General features: G+C 45.8%; 1 protein-coding gene across 1 annotated transcript in view; it reads right to left on the minus strand.

Annotated features, from left to right (window-relative positions):
- RYR3 (ryanodine receptor 3) overlaps positions 1–21,569 on the minus strand; it is a 396,626-nt gene that overhangs the window by 205,196 nt on the left and 169,861 nt on the right. Inside the window, 7 exon segments of the mRNA XM_033190880.1 lie at positions 358–584; positions 974–1,060; positions 7,906–8,071; positions 11,612–11,775; positions 13,380–13,416; positions 14,285–14,460; positions 16,918–17,126. Of these exon segments, the coding sequence (XP_033046771.1) occupies positions 358–584; positions 974–1,060; positions 7,906–8,071; positions 11,612–11,775; positions 13,380–13,416; positions 14,285–14,460; positions 16,918–17,126 (1,066 nt within the window).

The following is a 21,569-nucleotide window of genomic DNA, read 5'->3' on the forward strand; positions in this document are numbered from 1 at the left end:
CCTGATTCTCTAAGTCAAGCTAGGATGCCTCGTTCTTCCCCTTCCTGTCATAAATGATGCATATTTCAATGTAAACTGGTTTTTAATTAGAGGCATGGCACTGTTCCTTGATCCCAGGCACTAGGAGCTGCAACAAAGGTCCTGTGGCAGCACCTCGTAATATGTTTCCTGCTGTTTCTGAGTAATGAAAGTGGGAAGGAACAGAAACTGAGGCACTGGGGAAATCAAATCATATTGGGACTAAGCAGGATCCAATACAGATGCTCCTGGTTCCCTTCTGGGCTTGCCTGGCTCTGCCTCACCTGCCCCCAGACCTGCCCCTAGGCCTGCCCCTTCCTTCGCGGGCCCCTCTGGTACCTGTTCTCCTCGGGGATGTGGAGCGCCATCATCTGCAGGGGCTCCAGGCACTGCACCACCCAGCCGTGGCGCTCGCTCACGCGCTCGCTCTCCACCTTCAGGAAGCTGTTGGGCACGCGGCTCCAGAGCACGGGCTGGATGGTTTGGACGTCCAGCCGCGGTGGACACTGTGGGACCGGGTTCTTCTCTTCACTCTTGAATATGGCCGCCGACAGGGGCATTGCGTTCTGGGGCACGTGGGAAAGGCATTGGAAAAGAAACACACAATTACTGGATGACGCACCCAGACGTTTTAACCACGATGGTCAGTATACATTAAAGAGGGACAGATGTATCCAGGGACCTCTAAGGGCTTTACCAGCATTAATTTAGCACTTCAAATAATGGGTTAGATAAGCATTAATTGATTCTTTCAGCACCCAAAAGAGGCGGGCAAAGGGGAAGATAAGAATGCATATTCTATCATCTGAATTCCACAGGAAAGGGCAGGGCCTGGGGGTTGGGGGCTTATGGGAAGTGAGCGGGCTTCTCCTGTCTTCTGAGGCCTGGTATTTTCCCCCAATGCTTAGTTCTGCTTTCTCTTGTCATGGCCATTAGATGAGAGGACAATAAATACCTTCAGCTTTCCAAGTTCAAACTGAAACAAGGAAGTACTTGTAGGCTGCAGGAAGACTGCTGGAAACACTTTGGTGTTGGGCTCCACCTGGAAATCAAAACAAATCGAAAGCTTTGGCCGGTGCTGGGCTAACATCACAGCCGGCTCAGCCATTGGGTGTTTTGGTCAACAATCTCATGCCAGTGATGGCTAGCTGTCTGGTCATTCTCCACTGCTCAGAAATTCACGGAGACCGGGTGTCAACCAGCAGAGATTGTCACAATTCCACACCTTAAACACTCGCTCTACTTGGGGCTGAATAATCCCAGGTCCTTTCACTTTTTCTCTCAGATACCTGTAGCCAGTGGCTTCCTCCAGTGCACAGCAGGATAGGTAGGTGTGAAGCTAACTCCCACCAAAGGCACACCTGCTGTTGGTCACTGAACAATGTGATGTGCCTGCTCTTCATCGAGCCCAGAGACGCGTGGCACATGGGTAGAAGCATCATTCTCCACACCTGCCCACAGGAGATGATAACTGGCATAGGGTGGTGACGCAGGCAATCGACATCAGTCAAGCAAGCCCAGGGAGATTCCATGGCAGGGTTTCCCAGCCTTGGCACTGCCAACATTTCAGGCCAGGTAGCTCTTTGTGGCGGGAGCCATCCTGTGCACTGTAGGATGCTGGGCGGCATCCCTGCCGTCTGCCCACTGCCCATCAGCAGCACTCTCTGCCCCACCACCGTCATGACAACCAACAAGGTTCCCAACATTGCCAAATGTTCCGTGAAGGGCAAAAGCACCCCCGATTGAGAAACACTGCTCTACAGGCAAAGACTGTGAGGTCCCTCACTGGAATAACGAAAGGACACTGTCTCCCTCCCAAATCGCTCACTCTCCCGGGATTCCTCTGAACTCATCTCCACCCTCTCCACCCCCTTCTCACTCTTCAGCATTCCAGTTCTTATGTTGAAGGGTCTGGGATGCACTGATTGTGCCCCAGCTGCCACTTAGATGAAGCATTAGATTTATCAATGTACCACACCAGGAGCTCCAGGTATTATTTGCTCCCTTTGATGGAGGAGCCGCCTCTGAATTCTCCAGTACTAAAGTATTTTCAAGGGAGAGTCACTGGAGGACGATGGAAGACTACATAAAGTCTCCTCACACACTGAGACTTTAATTCCACCAGTTGAAACCTTTTAGGTTGAAGAAAACATAGCCGTTAGAAAATTCTTGCAACTCTCCCCATCTACAAATGAGGAGATGGCAGGTGTGCTGGACATACCCTAAGGTGACCCCAATGAGTCATCATTCCCCTAGAACTTGCGTCTCGCTTTCAGCAAATAGAATGGCAAAGGTGAAGGACCTGTCACTTCCTAGATTATTTTATGTAAAACTTCATCTTGGTGGACTGGAGAGAAAGCTTCTCCAGATGACCTTGGAAATGTGAGCAGCTATACTGGCAAAGGGCTTATGAGAGAGCCACGGAACAAAGGAATTCTTGGGGGTGGAGGGTAGGGAGAGTGGCCCCAGGATGCAGTCAGCATGAAAACAGGACCTCAGCTCTACAAATGCAAGTAACTGAATTCTGCCAACAAGCACATAAGCATGGAACAGGATACTGAGCTGTAGAAAAGAATGCAGCCTGGCTGACACCTTAACTGTATCCTTGTGAGACTCTGGGACTGAGGACCCAGCTACACTGTGGCCAGACTACTGATCCACAGAAATCATGGGATAATAAATGTATGTGATTTTAAGCCGCTAAATTTGTAGTAATTTGTAATGTGACAACAGAGAATGAGTACAGTGAGTTTTCTTTTTGTCAAAGCAATTGTCATAGGCTTTCTTTAAATAATGAACTTCCTCAATGCATTTAGACATGAGATTTACAAAACCACACAATTATATGGCTGTGACTTAGAAGATTGCATGATTTAGTGCTATCATTTGTTCATGATGAAACAGGCTGGACTGATTAAACCCCAGACTTTCACCCAGTACATGGTCCTTCTAGTACACAAAAGTGGTCTCCCATTTCAGGGAAAAATATTTGGTTTATACTGGATGTTCCACGGATGATATGAAGAGATAAGTGCCAGTAAAACCGAAATGTTGGAGTAGACTGCTAGTACTGTCTGGCTGTGCCTGAAACAAGCCTTGTAAAGGACATTCAACAGATTATTACGTAGTATCTATTATATACTTGCTTTGTGCCAGACCCTGAGTTCATGGTAATGAGACATGAATAGGAAACTATGATTTGATGTTGTTCTGACTTGAGCTATAAGGCAGGAGTCACCCCTGGGCTGGCTCCCAGATTTCTCAAATGCCCACTATGTGACATCTAGAACAACTTGTAGCCCTCAAGTCACTGCAAACTGAAGGGAGCAGAGCTCCTGTGGCTGAGAAAACTTCATCTGAACCAGCAGGAAGCCCGTGTGTTTGTGCAAACAGGGAGAGAGAAATGCGTTCATTCGAAGGCTTCCTTGGCTGAACTAAGTCACACCAGTACAGGGAGCCATAGCTTGAAGAGGGAGTTTTATTTTCAGGTCCCTTAGGACAGGTTCCTGAAAACTTCATAAACCGCCCAAACTCCAGGGCTCTCCTCAACCCTCCCTGCAGAAAGTAGGTGTTTTGAGAGCGTGTAGGATGCGCTGGGATAGGTTTATTCTCCACCATGCAGAGTGTACTCCCACATGACAAACACAGGAAATTTCTCTTCAATCACTAAAAGAAGAAGAAACACAAGTGTGGGCTCATGAGGGTGTAATGAGGATAAAAATGGGCAATTGGTGGTGTGGTAAGCAGGATTCTAGAAGGCCCTCCGGGACCCCTGGTGTTACTCGTGCTATGTGGCGTGGCAAAAGGCATTCTGCTGATGTAATGCAATTGTACTAACCAATTGCTCTCAAGATAGGGAGACCTTGTTGGCCTTTTCAAATTGCATGAGTCTTCTAAAAGCAGGAGTTTTCCTGCTGGAGGAAGAAGGCAAAATCACAGAGAAAAACCGAATGTGTCCTTGTTGGCTTTGAAATGCAGGGGGGCACATGTAAAGGATTGTGGGTATCCACTGGGAGCTGAGAGTGGCCCTGGCTGATAGCCAGCAAGGAAACAGGGGCCTCAGAATCTATGACCTAAGACCCATAACCTCAAAGAACTGCCAATACCTTGAATGAGCTCAGAAGTGGAATCATCATTGAGCCTCCAGATGAGCCTGGTTCAGGCCCAGGGCACACTTTGTGTTTGGCCTTCTGAGAACCTGAGCACCCAGTCAAGCCTGCAGAACCCCGAAATAATGTGTGTTGTTTGAAGTTGCTAAATTTTGTGGTAACTTCTCAGGCAGCAATAAAAAAACGCCTACAAGGGGATTTCCCAGCTGTAGGTCAGTCTGGTAACACATACTTGGTGAGCATTCACTAGGTGCCAGGTACTGTTTCATGCATGGGGAGGCGGCAGTGAGCACGGGAGAGGGTCTCTACCCTCAAGGAGCTTACCTTCTAAATGAGGAACTTACATGTCCATGGATTGTGCAACCAGCCCAGATTTAGCACTGCTGTGGTGTGCCACTGACACTTTCCCTTTTGTATCTGAGGCACTTTTCATCACTGGCTGACCTGTTTTGTCCTTACAATAATGGACATCCTTTTTCTAATCATGTGTGAAGGTCATGGCATAGGAACCGGCCTGAATTGAAAGCTAACGCCTCTTATAAATCCGGATCACATAGCTGCCTGTGTCTCAGACTGGTGTGCCTGGAGTGGCAATCACTGAGAAGCATCTCTTGAAGGTAGATTTTATTTCTCAGATTCTCCACTGATTATATTAAGTGGGACAGAAAAATGTGTTCAAATTGCTTATCACTATTTAATGGGGAGGTCTAGAAACATTGTTTCAGAGACTCCTTCTCTCATTATTTTGGTTTCGAGTCCTTTCCAAATCTGAAAGCCAGTGTATCAATATTGCTGGACTGTTCTTCTTGAGATAATTGAAAAATGAAAATGGCTACAGCTGTGGAATAACAACGATCCCCCGTCAGGGACCAGATGCATGGCAGGACACGTTACTGTCATGCCTGGAACGAGAAGGGGGCTGGCTGGGTGTGAGCCGCTCAGGTTTCTGCACAGAGTCCTGACACCATCTCCTTTGTAGCAGCATTCTTTAGGGCAAGAGTCAGGACTGGGACTGCTCAGCAGGGTCATGAGGATTTCTATGCACGGGGTGGAGGAAGGCTCTCCAGGAGGTAGGTACCAGCACCCAGCCAAAAGAAGACAACTGACCAGCCTATATCACCCAGGAGGATGGTGAAAGGTGGGCGAAAGCTGCCACAGTGTCCTCCTCTTCAACATCACGGGCTCTTTCCTGAAGCAGACAAGTCACTGCTGCTGCAAATGCCATGTGAACAAATTAATTAACTTTTTTGAACTGCCAAAGATCAGCTAGTCTTAAAAGTTATGAGATGCTTTAGCGTTCTCTGCAGCTCAGGGAGGGCCCTTCAGTTAAACGCATTTCTAAAGTTAATGGGAAAAAGCTAATGGATTCTGAAGGACAGCAGTAACGTATATAAAATACTTCTCAGGGGATTTGGGGCTGGAGGAGATAGAATCATGAAAAAGCACTGGAAGAATACTACTTGACTTTCTGCCTCAAAGCCTGGCTTTGCGAGTGCATCTTTCTGGAAACAGTCAGTTGTGCCCCAGCTGCTGAAGCAAGTGTGCCAAGTGGTGATGATTCCCACTTTCTCCCAGGAGGAGGAGGAGGTGCAGAGACGGTCATGCACGGCAGGAGGTGCTGGAGAGACAAGGTGGCGGCCTGTGTGCCAGCAGGCTGTTCACCGCTCCTAGGAACGGTTTGCTCCATCTGTTCTTAGTCAATGAACATTTCAGATGGGAGGTGGCTACTCTGTCTCCTCTCTACCTTACCTCATCTCTCCAACCACAGGCCAGAGAACTGGCTGCCAAGAGGCTTTTCAGCCTGGAGGCTGTAACCTGAGGCTGACTTAAGAATCAGAAGTTGTATCCATATACATCATAGCAGGATGTTTTCAATTTGCTATAGTCAGGTAAACCAGTGACCCTGAAAAACTGCTGGATTCCTTAAATACTGCATGCCACTCTCCTGCTCAGAAACCTTCAATGGCTCCCCATTTCCTATCTATACCTCCCTAGTTTTCCAAATACATTTCTTACCAATAACTGTAAGAGCCCTATGCGATGTCCACCGATCCTTAAGCACACTTCATGCTTCCCTATCTCCATAATGCTTCTTGAGCTATGTATTCAACACTCTTCTCTTTCTACCCATGAAAATTCATTCATTCTTTAAGACAGGGTCTCACTCAGTCACTCAGGCTGGAGTGTAGTGGAACAATCATGGCTCACTGCAGCCTTGACCTCCCCAGACTCAAGCGATTCTCTTAGCCTCCTGAGTAGCTGAGACTACAGGTGTATGCCACCACACACAGCTAATTTTTGTAGTTTTTGTAAAGCTGAGGGTCCACCATGTTCCCCAGGCTGGTCTCCAACCCCTGAGCTCAAGTGATCTGTCTGCCTCAGCCTCCCCAAGATACTGAAACTACAGGTGTGAGCCTCCACACCTGTATACAAATGCTTTTTCCTTTAAAAAAAATCAAGATTTCTCCTTAATGAACATGTTCCTGACTGCTCGTGATGGAATGAGCTCTTCCTTTTCTGAATTCGTATAGTGTTCTCTGTCTACAAATACTTGTGACTCTCCATTTTGCCTTGGAGAGTCAAGAATGTTTAACATAGACATTAATTCCTTAACTTCCCATCTCCCATAGTATGCTCTGGAACTCTAGGTTCACAGACTATTACTGGTTCTTAAAGTTTAAAAAGTGCTTTTCTTTGTCAAATAATTTGAGAATTGCTTGGTTAGATAGGGTTCTTTCTGAAGTACTTCTCAAAAGTTTCAGTGTGCTAACCTTCATTACAAAACTTCAGAGAATTTGATATGTGGCAGTTTCCCAAGCTCACCTGGCCATCAAGAATGAAGAGATCAGGCTGCTTGTGGTTAATGATAGGTAAACCCACATGTGTATAATGGATGGTTTTCCTGAGTAGCTCTATGGAAGTTCACAGTCCAGGAAATGAGGAAACACATTATTTATATAAATGTATTTTTTGTTTTTTTTTAGATGGGAGTCTTGCTTTGTTGCCCAGACTGGAGTGCAGTGGCATGATCTCAGCTCACTGCAACCTCCATTTCCCGGGTTCAAGCAATTCTCCTGCCTCAGCCTCCCGAGTAGCTGGGACTACAGGCACGGATCACCACGCTTGGCAAATTTTTTGCACTTTTAGTAGAGACAGGGTTTCACTGTGTTAGCCAGGATGGTCTCAATCTCCTGACCTCATGATCCCCCCGCCTCGGCCTTCCAAAGTGCTGGGATTACAGGTGTGAGCCACCGTGCCTGGCCTATAAATGTATTTTTAAAGCATCCTGTAAGGTAGTCATAGGGAATGTGGATAACCTTTTTGCAAAAGGGATACTTCCTGGCAAATTAATCCATTTTTATAGGTTTCTGAGTACAGAAGTTTCTTAAAGTGAGAAGTATTTCTGTTCACACTTTACATCTTGCATCTTGTATAGTGCAGGTAATAGATAAGGCTGCACAAGAAATATTTATGAAATAAATGAACAACCTTTTACAGCTCAACACCAAGGAAAAGCGTTTTCATCCTCTAGAAAGATGACCAGCATATTGGATCAACAATCACTATGGCAATCACAGTGACTGCCCAGCCCTGTGTTCTCTGCACACAATGAAGTAACTTTGTTCTTGTTTATCTGCTGTCCTAAGTGGTCCATGGCCCACACGGGCTCATCAGCTTGACACACTGTGACAGGAATGCTGAGTACCGAGAACAAGGAACACAGTCACAAACACCAGGCCTGGGATGGCCCTGTTTCGGCCCCAGAAGCCGCCCTTACCTGGTAGCAGGTGCCCAGTTCTTTTCCGTTGGCTGAGAAGGACAACATGCCCATTGCCAGATCCACAAGACAGCCGATCTCCAGGTCCACGTTGCTCCGATTTGATCTCTGGGAACTGGCCACTATGTCCCCGCCCCAGACCATGTAGCAGTTGCTGCGTTTCACACTAGGAGCCAAGATAGGAAAAGGCAGAGAATCTGGACTGGGGCAGTTTGTAATCAAGACTCAGGAATGAAATGAAAATAGCTACAGAAACTTTCCTAGGAAGCTTTCTGTTCAGCCCCAGATAATTTTTTTTTCTTAAATGAGTTTATTTAGCTTCACCCCCATTTACTCAGACACCAACCACTCAGTGTAGGGGTGTGGCAATCTATTCAGGCTACCTCCTTCCAAAGAGCACAATGTTCAGAGAACTGTTTCCAGACTCAGCGTCAACACACCTTTGTGAAACAGATCAGGGAATGGTAGCATCCCACCACAGAGATGGGAAATTGAGGCTTGGGGTGAATGACCACCTTTGGCAAACTTACATGGGGATTTGGAATAAGAGGCAGAAACAAAAGTCTGGGTTCAGAGTCCCAGTCTGGTAACCAGCACAAAAGGCCATAAAACACTTGAAAACTCAGGCCCGCATTCCTTAGGATGGCCGGCCTGGGCTCCCTACGAAGCAGTTTTTCTCTGACACCTTGCCACTACCTTGACTTATATGCCCCTGTCCTTCCCAGTGCCTTGGAGTTCTGCCTCCCGCACTACTGGCTAACCATCAACTTAGGTGCCTTGCTTAGCTTTCTGTCTACCAACCCCCAGAATACAAAACTCCATTATAGGTATTTACACTTAAAATCAAACTGTAATAATGAAACAGTCCTTAAGGCTCCAAAGCCCAATTCCTTAATTGTAGGATTTCACATCCTAGGTGAGCTGTGGAGATGTGCAGTAGCTGAGGTGATTCTCACAGCTCCCCACCATGGGCAAGAGACAACTGATTCTTTCTCCTTCTAAACCCACACTGGTGTACGTCAGCTCAGGCACCTGGTCCCTCGAAGTGACATGACATGACTTTTCTCAAGTTAAATCAAAGGGTGACGCTATACCTGATGCAAGAGCAGCCCCTTTAAACATCTTAGGGTCAGTGTGATGTGACTCAGCCCGGCTTCCTGTTGTGGTACTCAGCATGGAGGGCAAAGCCACACAGGGCCAGGGACAGTACATCTGGCACCGTGGGGTGGGTAGATCCTGAAATAGATTCTGTCAACTCTGAGAGTTGCTTCACCACTCGGGATGATGTTCTCATTTGAAAAACCAAGGGTTCACTTAGGATTCGCCAAGGTTCCTTCTGCCTGTAGAAGTCTATCACTTTCTCCCTTGGTAAGCATGCATTAATTTCCTGTCCTCTCCTTTGGGGCAACAATGGGTCTGCTCACTTCCTGTGAAAGCCGTCACGCTCACTTCCTGTGAATGCCCTCATGCTCACTTCCTGTGAATGCCCTCCTCCTGCTCACTTCCTGTGAATGCCCTCAGGCAGGGGCCAGTGCCAATAGCCTCTTTCAAAGAGTTATAGCATTATTAGAGTTCCATAACTGCAGCCATGTTAGTACTACTTTTTAGTGATTAAGATGCTAGCCACACTGATGACTAATACAGAATTCACTTAATAATGTATTCAAGCTGTGGGAATGTGAAGCAGTTGGCTTTGGTCATATATTAAAGACCTAAATTCAAAATGTCCTAAAGCATCTGTAAACAGATTTTGTATTTATTTCTTATTACGTAGGACAAAGAAGTAAGAATTATTGAATGTGTACCATACAGTATGTCTTCTCCTAGGTGCTAAAATGTTAATTTCCACAGTAAGTATGGCCACGGAGACTCAGATAAATCAAGTAATCGATCTCATATGGTAGAGCCAGCAAACTGGAATTACAAACTCAAATGAGGTGGACACTTCTGCCTTTTCTTCTGGCTGAAGAACAAAGCCTGGATTGGTCAATTACTTTAGAATCTTTTCCTTTCCAATCTAAACCAGATGTTGCTCATAGCATCTATTTTGGCTTTCATAATGATGGACATTCAATAACGGGAATAATAATTATACAGCTGACCATTGAAAAACATGTGTTTGAATTGCATGGGTCCATTATACATGGGTACACTTACAGGTGAATTTTTTTCAAGCACACATGGATTGAAAATACAGTGTTCACAGGGTGCAAAACTCACATATAGGGAAGGCTGACCTTTCCTATACCGGGGTTCAGTGCTGATTGCAGTGATTGAGTATGAGTGGATTTTGGTATAGGTGGAAGATGCTGGGGCAAATCTAGCTCAGATACCAAGGGATGACTGTAGTTGAAATTTATTGAGTGCTTGAGTTGAGGCACTGTCCTAAGAATTTTTCTATGAATTAACTTATTTAATCCTCACAATACTCCGTGATAATAGAAACTATTATCCTCATCTTATAGATGAGGAAATCAAGACCCAAGGAGATTAAGTGACTGGTCCAATGTCATACCCCTACAAACCCAGGCAGTTTATTCTAAAGACAGCACTCTTTTTTTTTTTTTTTTTTTTGAGATAGAGTCCTGCTCTGTTGCCAGGCTGCCGTGCAGTGGCACGATCTTGGCTCACTGCAACATTCGCCTCCTGGGTTCAACCAATTCTCCTGCCTCAGCCTCCCGAGTAGCTGGGACTATAGGCATGTGCCACCATGCCCGGCTAATTTTCGTATTTTCACTAGAGACAGGGTTTCACCATGTTTGCCAGGATGGTCTCAATCTACTGACCTCATGATCTGCCCACCTTGGCCTCCCAAAGTGCTGTAATTACAGGGATGAGCCACCGTGCCCGGTCTAAGCCAGCACTCTTAACCAGCTGCTGGTCCCTCATGACACAGTGACTGTGACTCACCTCTGGCCACTAGTCTTTGGTGAGCCAATATTCTCTGAAGGGCACTGGTTGCAAGACGTTCCTGTCTTTTTAGAGCAAAAGCCAGCTTGAAAAACAACTTACAACATCTCTACATATGGCCGTATAGGGAAAAGATGCTCCTGTACCTCACGTAGGTGGGGAACAGAGGGAAACCATAAGCCACAGTCTCCCGAGTCACCTCTGGAGCACATCTGGCCAACAATCCCTTCTCTGGCAGCGCCAGCAGACCAGTTGGAGGGTATGGTGTGCCTAGAATGTGCTTGCCCCTAAAGTTTCCTAATTTCTATTTGGTGGTTATTATTCATGAAGTCTTAGTGTCTCTTTGATTCCTTATGCTTTCAACCATTATAAGCTCTTGGGAGGAGGAATTCTGAGTGTATCAGTTAGTGTGTGATGTGCTATATCTTTTTATTTCTTCTGAATCAACTTCTCTCAAGCACCCAGAGATTTTCTGTCTTGTTCTGATGTTGTAGAAATTGGGACTTGCCCAGAGGTCCTGGAAAAAACTCTGAGAGAGATCACGTACCCCACTGTCGGTCTATATTTTCCATCCCTGGGTCACAGTTTATATACATGATGAAGTTCTTCTCTATTTTCACTAGCACTTTTTCTCACTGTCATAGTACTGGTTTGTTTATTTGAAGCCTGTACTTCATTTTCTCCTTTTAAGAGAGGCTGAGATGTTTCCTTCTTTGGGTGTGGGATGGAAGAAAAAGACTGGGGGGAGAGACTGAGAAGCCCGATGGCTAACCCTGCCACTTGGAAGCCCTCTTACCTTTCGTGCACCCGGCCTCTTTCATCCCCTAGGGTGACAGTCACTGTGCAGTTTTTATTCAGGTCAAACTTTTCACTGTACAAGTGATAGTCTGGAGTCACCCATCCGACCCAGACGCAGGATGGATCCTGTCCAGCAAAGATGCGGATGGCATAGTAGCACTGCTGTGGAGAGAATGCAGACGGGAGTCAATGGCGCCCATCCAGTTGAGGGGAGGGGGCCCAAGAGGCAGAAATAACACAGCAACTCACTTGGCCCCTTTTTGATTTCTGGAAAAGTGCACACTAGTAGAGGTAGACTACATGCTAGATCTGGAAGGCAGGCTGAATAGGGATTCTGGCTTCCTAATTTTTCCTTTCTATTTTGCTGTGGCATCTGGCAAAGCAAATGCTTAAGCTAATCTATCACCCTTTGCCCAGAAGACGCTGGTGCTGAAATCAGGAGATGCTGTGGATGGAAGCAGTGGCAACTGCACAGAATGGCAGCACAGAGCCCTAACCCTCTCCTGGGCCAACCAGGGCAGATCTGGGCTGCAGGAGAGAGCGGGCACAGTCTCTGCCCTCAGAGAGAGTGGTCAAGGGTCAGAGTGTTCCTGTTACACTTTCTCCTTCTACAAGGAGGTCCAGTGTTTTTTTCTGGAAAGTCTTGAAAGAGGTTGCTTAAGAAAGAGTTCATGTCACGGCCAAATGTGCTTTGTATAGCTGTCACACTCAACTACAGGCAGTATTGAGAAGTATTGCAGTTTTTGGCAGGGCTCACACAGTTCATGGGGTTATCACTGTGTTACAACAATAGCTACAGCACTGAGGCAGGTGACTACCTCATCATTTTCCTTATGAAACTGTGCAGATTCATTCTTAATGAAGTGGCTCTTACTTGTAGTCTGTCAAATTTTCTTGACCGGAAGAAAAAAGGGTCAGCTAGACAAACCTGGGTTTAAATCTTGACACTGCCAGGTATTCATCATGTGACTCTGGACAAACCATTTGTCCTCTCTGTGCATAATATTATGCATAATATTATCCATTTCAGGGTTTGCTGGTTAATTTTAAATGAATTAAATGGAGATTAAACGGGAAGGTGACAATGTGCCAAGCACAGTGTCCCACACACACTAAGTGTGTGAATCTTACTCCTGATGAAGGTGAACCTACAAATTCAGGATTGTTGGATAACTTTACAGAAGGGTTGACACACATGCATTGCTTCCATAAACTTTTTTTTTTTTTTTTTTTTTGGCCAGATGCTAAAGAAGAATGAGCAAAAGAAAGAAAAATCAGGAGGTACTTTTTGACTACTGTCTAGGGACCAAAAGTAGCTTCCATTTTGTGTGCTGGCTTCTTGCTCTTCTTCTCATTTGATTGCTTTTAACATCACTCCTAGTACTGCACAGAGACATGGGGGAGCTGACTCACAAAAGTTTACACAAAAAAAGCAAACCAAAAGATTGAATTGAGCGCTCTCCACTGATGCTCATTTCAATCAGAAAGGCAGTGTTGGGTTCCTGATGGCAAATGGGCAACAAGTACCCAAAGATCCCAATTAGGAGCTCCAGGTAGAGCTTTTGCTTTGCACCGAGTAACTGTATTTCTTTTCCCCACTTGAGAAATGCCATAGATGTGTTCTGGAAGCATCAAGATGGATATTAAAAGACAGAGTAATTGGCAATTAAAGTGGATCTCTAGACAGATCTTTGCTGTAAGGGGCATATTACCAGGCACAACGAAGAATCAAATAATTAAAACCATAATTGAGCACATTTACTTACTGTTGTTGTATGAGAGAGTATTTCTTGCATCTGTTTCCTGGGGGAAAGATAATCCATGTTTTAGTTATTCAGCTGTTTAGAGAATCCCAAAGTTCCGACAGGCAATTGATCTACCTTTAATGATCAAGGCAAGTTTAAGAAAGTGGCTACTTCCTAGACACAAGTGATTGCAACCAGTCTTGGGACTGTTCATTTGTAAGCTGTTAACACAAGGCAGGGATGTGACTCCCAACTCTTATCCCTCAGCCCAGAGGGTAAGTTAGATGGTAAGTTGAGAGTGATAATGGAAGACTGCAATAGTACAAGCAGGGATACCTCTGAATAGGTTATCCTATTCTCTCAAGCAGCTGTGCTTGTTTAAAAGCTTGGTAGAAAGCAAAACTCTAGAGGAAACTCCAATAAGACAGCTCCAGGCAGCAGACATACATCAATGATTAAAAATAGACATCAGGGGAAAGAAAGACAGCAAGGAATAGATTCCTTATCAGGAAGAAAGAAGACACATTGCCCATGAATCACACAGCGGCAGAGTTGGACAATGCCCATAGTTATGCAAAGGAGGCAGTATCTGCCTCCAGAAACTTCTCATTACACACAAAACCAAAAATAATTGCACCCTCTTATGCCCTCACAAAACACAGGAGTTGTGGGCAGCAAGGAAGGTAGGGGCCCCAGTTCAAGAAGAGCAGCAACTTTTCCACCAGATGCATCTGTTTAGCATGATTGGCACCTTAATTATGCACGGGTGCACACACATGCTCTTTTTTTTTTTTTTTTTTAACCTGACTGAAAGCAGAGAGAACCCCATCTATGGAGTTCCTCTGCTGAGTTAGGGTAAAAAGCAGAAAACCCACTTTACAGCAGATACAATGAGTGCCTCTGAGAACCGGAGGCCTCACCCTCACCTTTTCTGGAAGGCTTCACTGTCCAGACAGGGGCTGTGGCTGAAGGAAGAGTGGCACTCAACAGGCATGCTCAAGCGGCAGTAGATCATGTCGGCATTGCTATGCTGTGTGCCAAATGTCTTATGGGTCACCTTGAGACACGGAGGGCTGTCCATGGTGCCATCAATCCTCATGACCTGGAAACAGGACGAGTCCTTACCTTGACATACCAAAGGGCCTGACCTTGACCTAGTCCCTGCTTCCCTCGTGGACGTGCACATGGCAAGGCATTCTGTGAATTACAGAAGTAAGCTGTGTCCAGTGATAATCAAACTATGATTCTCATCATTACTTGGGCCTTGTCCTGTAGGAAGAAACAGATCTGCTCCCGGCTAGGGAAACTAGAGATTTAAAAGCATGCTCACTGGGTTCTCTGTAAGGCCAAGTGTGGAGAATAAATGCGCCAGAGTGGGGTGGCATCTGGCAGACACAGCATAGTGTTCACAGAGGCTAACCTTTTAGGGCAGGGGGCAAGTGGCTAAAGAAGATAATCTTTCCAAGGGCTGTGCTTGTCACTGGGCATGAGCACATCTAAGGGAAGGGGCCAAAGTAATCCCAAAGCTCAGGAAGGATGTCCAGCTCCTGAGGAGGGCACCCTCCCAACCCAGCCCAGCTCTCATCTCTGCCACAGTCATGGTCTGAAGGCTGAGGCTCCTGGATCCTCCTCCCAATACTGGAGAAAGCTGCAGTTCCTAGGCACAAGCATTGCAGGGTGCGCAGTTGAGGAAGAAAAGGTCAGAAATGGATTTTTGCAATGTGTGTGGAGAGGGAAATGCAGGGATACAGGTGAAATGAACTGAGGCTTACAATAATAATTTTATTATAATCTGAGCCTCTTCTTTGCTCTCTGGAGAGCTGTTCTTGTCCTGGGTCCTATGAGAATACTTCATATTTGTATGGTTTGTGTATTTTTCTAAGCAGAGGGCCTCTAGGGGTTTGTGACCTCCAAAAGTTTAAGAGTCACTTTTCTGAAGTAATGGTTAGGAAGGAATCAGAGAAATACAAGTCTCTACTATTTAACTGAGGAAGAAAGCGGGGCATTAACGTTGATGCTTGTTGAATTCAGATGGGAGGATGAGTGAAGGAACTTACAGTGAGGTTGAAGCAAACCATTGAATCTACCTTGACGACAGCTACAATGGGGCTGATCTGTCTGGCATTTTTTTTAATCAACACTCTTCCCCCATCCACCATGGAAAAACCATGGTCTGTGAACCAAAACAGAGGCAAGTCTAAGTCGATGTAGGGCCAGAACCAAAGTTAGGCTCCTTACAATCTTTGGCCCCTCTCTGCTCCCCCAGAAGATGGGGATAGATTACTCAATGATCACACGTCAGCTTCAAATCTGGGCGACACGATCTAAAAATTAAATAGGTCCTACAAGACATCAAGTCATGGGTGGGTAAGAACATACATGTTCAGTACACATAATCTTGAATATAGGTACTGAACTTTTAAATTTTTTTTTTTTTTTTTTTTTTTGAGATAGAGTCTTTCTCTGTCCCCCAGGCTGGAGTGCAGTGGCACGATCTCACTGCAAGCTCCGCCTTCCGGGTTCACACCATTCTCCTGCCTTAGCCTCCCAAGTAGCTGGGACTACAGGCACCCACCATCACACCCAGCTAATTTTTTGTATTTTTAGTAGAGATGGGGTTTCTTTTTTTTTTTTTTTTTTTTTTTTTTGAGACGGAGTCTCACTCTGTCGTCCGGGCTGGAGTGCAGTGGCCGGACCTCAGCTCACTGCAAGCTCCGCCTCCCGGGTTTACGCCATTCTCCTGCCTCAGCCTCCGGAGTAGCTGGGACTACAGGCGCCCGCCACCTCGCCCGGCTAGATTTTTGTATTTTTTTAGTAGAGACGGGGTTTCACCGTGTTAGCCAGAGATGGTCTCGATCTCCTGACCTTGTGATCCGCCCGTCTCGGCCTCCTAAAGTGCTGGGATTACAGGCTTGAGCCACCGCGACCGGCCGAGATGGGGTTTCATCATGTTAGCCAGGATGGTCTTGATCTCCTGACCTCATGATTCGCCTGCCTCAGCCTCCCAAAGTGTTGGGATTACAGGCGTGAGCCACCTTGCCCAGCCTAAATTTTTTAAATAAAAAAACTGCTTCAAGAGACAGGGTCTCTCTCTCCGTCACCCAGGCAACAGTGCAGTGATGTGATCATAGCTCACTGCAGCCTCGAACTCCTGGGCTCAAGGGATCCTCCCACCTCAGCTTCCCAAGAAGCTGGGATTACAGGTGTGAGCCACCACACCCAGCCTGAACTTAAAAAAAAAAAAAGTTTAAGGGCTCTGGATACTATATTACTATGACAATACAGTATAGGAACATCCAGAGCAAATGCAGTGGACCAAAATGTTGAGAGTCGATCTGCAGGGTTGTATGTGCAAGGCTGCTGTCTCTCGTGAGATGCCACTGGGCGGCCCCAATTAACGTGCCTGCAACTGCAGCTCTGAGGGCCAGCGGGGAGGTGGCTGGTAAGTGGCCAGGGCATGGACTCAGGTAAGCAGCTGCCTATTGACAGGAGACTTAGGGGGAGCTTTGGGCCTTGGTCCACCTGACCTGCCAGGGCCACACACGTTGTGTAACATTACCTCTATGTGTGGATGGTCCTTTGGCACGTTGACAAACGTCGGGAGGCGCTTGCTGAACCACATAGCAACATCTCTGTTCATGTTGACAGCAAAAGGCTCAAAGCCCTCTTGGAGACCACACATGGTATAAAACTTGAAGGTACTGGCATCTGTCCCGAGATTCATGCGGCCAATCTGAGACAGCCCCAGACAGCAGATGGGCACAAAGCCTGCAGAATAGAGAGCCCTGCTTTAGCCCGAGGGCACCAGCCCAGGACACTGTGAGGAAGCTAAATCTGTTCTTCCTTAAGGGCTTTGACTCCCAGTAGGACAGATGGGACACAATCCTCTTTTTCTTTCTTTCTTTCTTCCTGGCACATACAATCAACAACAGGAGGCCACATGGAGACCACCACTACCCATGGTACATGGGAAAGAAAAGTGAGCTTGGTTCAAAATGATTTGGGAAAAAAATCATCCACTTAAGAATATTCTTAAGATATAAATAAATATCAACTGGAAAGGCAAAACCAGTAAGAGAAAAAGTGAAATTCTTTATCTGTCCCTTACTTAAAATTGATCTTAGGCCCTGGGAAAATTTAAATACTACCCAAAACAGTGCAGTGAGCCTAAGGAATGACTTGGTGAGATTTTTGCCACAAAAACAAAAAGACGGGTAACTATGTGAGATGAAGAATATGTTATTTTGCTGCGCTGGAGTAGCCTTTTTACTATCTCTATGTATTTCATAACATCACGTTGTATACCTTAAATATACAAAATAAAATTTATTTAAAATTAAAAAAAAATGACTTGGTGCAAGTTGCCCAAGTTTTCTGGACCCCAGCATCTTCCCCAGTGACGTGAGAGGTCCTTCGCATTTTGAGAGTAGGATTCTAAGAAGTTTTAAATGCTAGCACTAGGATTGTGCTTGTTAACAAAATACAATTTACAAACACCCAGTCTCCCAGCCCACGGTCCTCCTCGGTGCCTACTTCAAACTCTTGAAGGCAGAGTTTCAAGCAGGAGCCAGAGAAAGCTCTTTTCTTCCTTCCTACAGCTATCATCTCTCCAAGCTCACATCTGCAGCCTGATCATGTTAAAAAACTACCACTCAAAACAGACCAAAGCCGAAGTTCAAATGGTTTGGCGTTCTTGTTTGTGGGCTATTTATACATCATAATTGTGGACCAACAAATCAGCAACACAGGGAAAAGCGCTAATTATGTTGGATTTGGGAGGATGTGAGAGGCAGGGAGGCGGCTGGAGGACAGCTGGAGGCTGTAGAGCGTGCCTGGAAGGGTAGGAGTAGTTCTGGGGCTGCTGGATGAGGCAGGTGCTGGAGGTCCCTACAGAAGAAAGCGGTGTTACTCCCTAGGATAAGAGTGGTCATTTCAGGGGACATTTAAAGGCCAATTTTGGGAGCATTTACATCTAACAGTAAAAACTTTCTTTCATAGACACCAAGGCCAAGATGCCCTCTTCCTAGATGGGAGGCTTATATACTATTATCTAAGCCACGGAGTTTCTATGTAAAGAATAAGTTACATAAGTGAAATGTAAATCTCTTGCAAGCTACGTGGTTGCTTTTAGAAACCATAAACTCACTTAGGATACAGACGTGTTTAATACCGTGTCTAAATAAGAGAGAATATCAATGTGATCCTAGCAAAACGGCAGTGATGTGTGTACAAAAAGCCTCCTCGCAGTGCTGCCAACTGAGGACAGACTAGGACCCCTACCTCTCAGGACAGTCAATGGACTGGTCAATGGATGTTGCATACCTGTGCATGTAACATCCTGAGCACTACTATGCTTCTGGTATTTTTGTGACAGGGGCTGCAATGGATGAAACCATTTCCTTTCTATAGACAGACACGTTTATAAATAAAGAACCTTTGGAAATCTGACTACAGTGTAGAATAATTGCTTGCCAGTAGAATTTCTAGGCTCCCCATTGGGAAAGATGGTTTTGCTATGTGCCATGACAAGATGTGAAGGAAGAAGAAACTATCCCCATCCCAAGGAGCTTACAGAAATGGAGACAAGGTATGGCATATAAAACAGTGAATGTGTTTGCTGTAAACCATCCCTCATCTCAAGACAGTATTTTGGTTATTCTACTAAGGGAGGTAACTAAACCAAGAAAGCCACCAGTATAGGTTTATCTTGGAGCCATGAACATGAAGATCATGAAACAGTCCAGCCTTGATGTGAGCACAGAATAGGACAGCTTAAGAAACCCCCCTATTCCATTCTTCTCCATGAACCTGGGTGGTGCAATAAGTGAGCAGCAGGGGTGAAAGCCTCAGTGCGAAGCAGCAATAATGAGGATTTGACCTCAGGACATAAAAATAATGTCCTAGTCACAGACCTGTTGACAATGTAAGGGGGAAAAGGTAATAATTGCATAAGACTTCTTTTTTTTTCTAAGGATGTTGAGCTCCTCCTCATTCCTAAGCATCAGTAGAGAGGACAGCACTTTAATAAGGCTAAAACTAAGGACATGAGGAGTTAATGGACTTGACCAAGATCACGGGAAGGGCAAGTGAAAAAATGGGATGAGATCCTTTATCCTCCAGTCATAGGCCAGCTGCCAGTCAGTGTGTGAGAGGGAGTGAGTGTTCAGGGGACGAATGCCCCAGATTTAAACGGTAGTTGTGACTGGGCCAGCGGACTGCATTCACTAGGGAGTAAAGTGTTGCCCCTGTGGGGCAGAAGCCTTCTCTACAGGGAGAGTTGCACACTCCATGGGAAAAGACAGGGTGTAGGGAAAGTCATGGATGTAAGGGCAATGGGAGGTACAGAGTATTGGGGACCTCTGGGAGGCTAAGTGGAAGCGGCTGGGACAGGTCTGTAAAACAGCAGCAGAAAAGCTAAATCTAAGGCTTGAGTCAGAAAAGAGAACATCCAAAAGGACAGAGAGGAAAGGTTAATTCTCATAAAGCACCAGCGCTTTCTCCTGGAGAAAATGATTCGATAACTAGATACATTTAATCAGCTCCCTCCACCTGGCTAAGGAGGATCTAGCTAATATCTGCATTTCTAAAACTTCTTTATTTGAGGCATTTAAAAATCTTGTAACTTTGTAACTCTTCATGAAAGATAGATAAGGGGGAACAACCATGGCACGATAAACCACAATAGCGAATATTTACCAAATACCTTGTAAATGTCAGGCTTTGTGCTCTACAGATGTATCTCATTATTATGCCAGTTTTACAGATGAGGAAACTGAGACCTAGAAAGTGGACTTGCTCAACATCTGCTACCTGGTAAACTGCAGAGTCAGCATGTGAACGAAGTTGCCTGAGCAGGAGTCCACAGCAAGCAATGGGGACTGAGGCCAGGATGCCTGCTTTCTAATTGTCATGTAAGCTAACTTGCTTTGTGTCAGTTACATTGCTTTTCAAATGATTTTCCGTGTCAGGTAGTTCACCTGTTTGTCTCTAGATTAGACAGATGGAGACCCATGACCGCAACACACTCCAGGGCCCTTACAGGAAAAGGGCTACCGGTACACAGCCCACCACATGGCACTCTAGAATTCACCTGGTTAAAGGGACCCACTGGGCAAAGTCATGTGGCATTACCATCTGACTGTCACAAAGAAGGATCTCCATGTTGCACACAGCTTAATTAACTCATAGCCTCAAATGAGACTGGAGAAGAAAAAAAATAAGAAGGAAAAGAATACCACCTCCCTACCTGCAGCCTAATAGATACAATCATGCTGACAACTCTGCAGAGGTTTGAGAAGAAAATCTGCAAACGGCACAGTCCTCAGCCAGGTTGTATACAGAAGTTCTTGTCTCAGGAAAGCAATGGCAAGAATATACGCATTTATATTTTGTAGAGGACCCCCAGTTCTGATACACTCGGTATTATAAGGCCTCATACTGGTTTTCTGATTAGGAAGAGGGAGAGCAGGAGGGTAATCTCATAATTCTGGGAGATTGCAAAGAAACCAGCGCTCTCAAAAATCCAAAGGAGAGATTCATTTTCAAACCATTTTAAACTAAAGGAATACATAAAAGAGAATAGCTACCAGCAAGGGAAAAGCTGACATCTTAGAGACAGGGAGGTAGATGAGTGCTCAGACCGTTCCTGGGCTGTTTCTGGGAGTTCAGTCCAGCAGTACATGTTGTACCCCTTCCTTCCCATTTCCTGCTAAGCTTTGCAGAGACAGAGTTACAGGACAACACGGAGATGGTCACAAGCCTTGCAGAAAACAAAGGAAACAATAGACCACGCTCCCCTGCCACAGCCACTTTCTGAAACACAGGACCCATCTGGAGAGAGAATGACAGGGGACCCTGGGTACCAGCGTGCGTGCCTGCAGGTGGCAGTGACGCTTCCCGCAGATAAGTTTCATTTTCTGTCTATTGAAAAGCTGCCAACAGAAACGAGGGATCTGTTAAACCCGACAGGTCAATGAGCATGAACAGCCTGGGAGGCTGCCCCTGCAGACACCAAAGCTGTAACAGGAGGCAGGATGTCCCTCGGGGGAGTGCCTGGCAGAAAGGCAGCAAAGGAGACCACACCAAAGCCTCTTCCCGATGTCACATTCTGAGGTCTAGCAGGATGTTCCGGATTTTATCTTCCTTTCCTTTAAACAGAGGAAAAGAGAAGCCTAATAGCAAAGGGTTTGCCTTGGAGGCTTCCAAGCTCTC

Source organism: Trachypithecus francoisi, unplaced genomic scaffold, assembly GCF_009764315.1.
Source record: "Trachypithecus francoisi isolate TF-2019V2 unplaced genomic scaffold, Tfra_2.0 Lachesis_group3, whole genome shotgun sequence".
Classification (NCBI taxonomy): Eukaryota; Metazoa; Chordata; class Mammalia; order Primates; family Cercopithecidae; genus Trachypithecus; species Trachypithecus francoisi.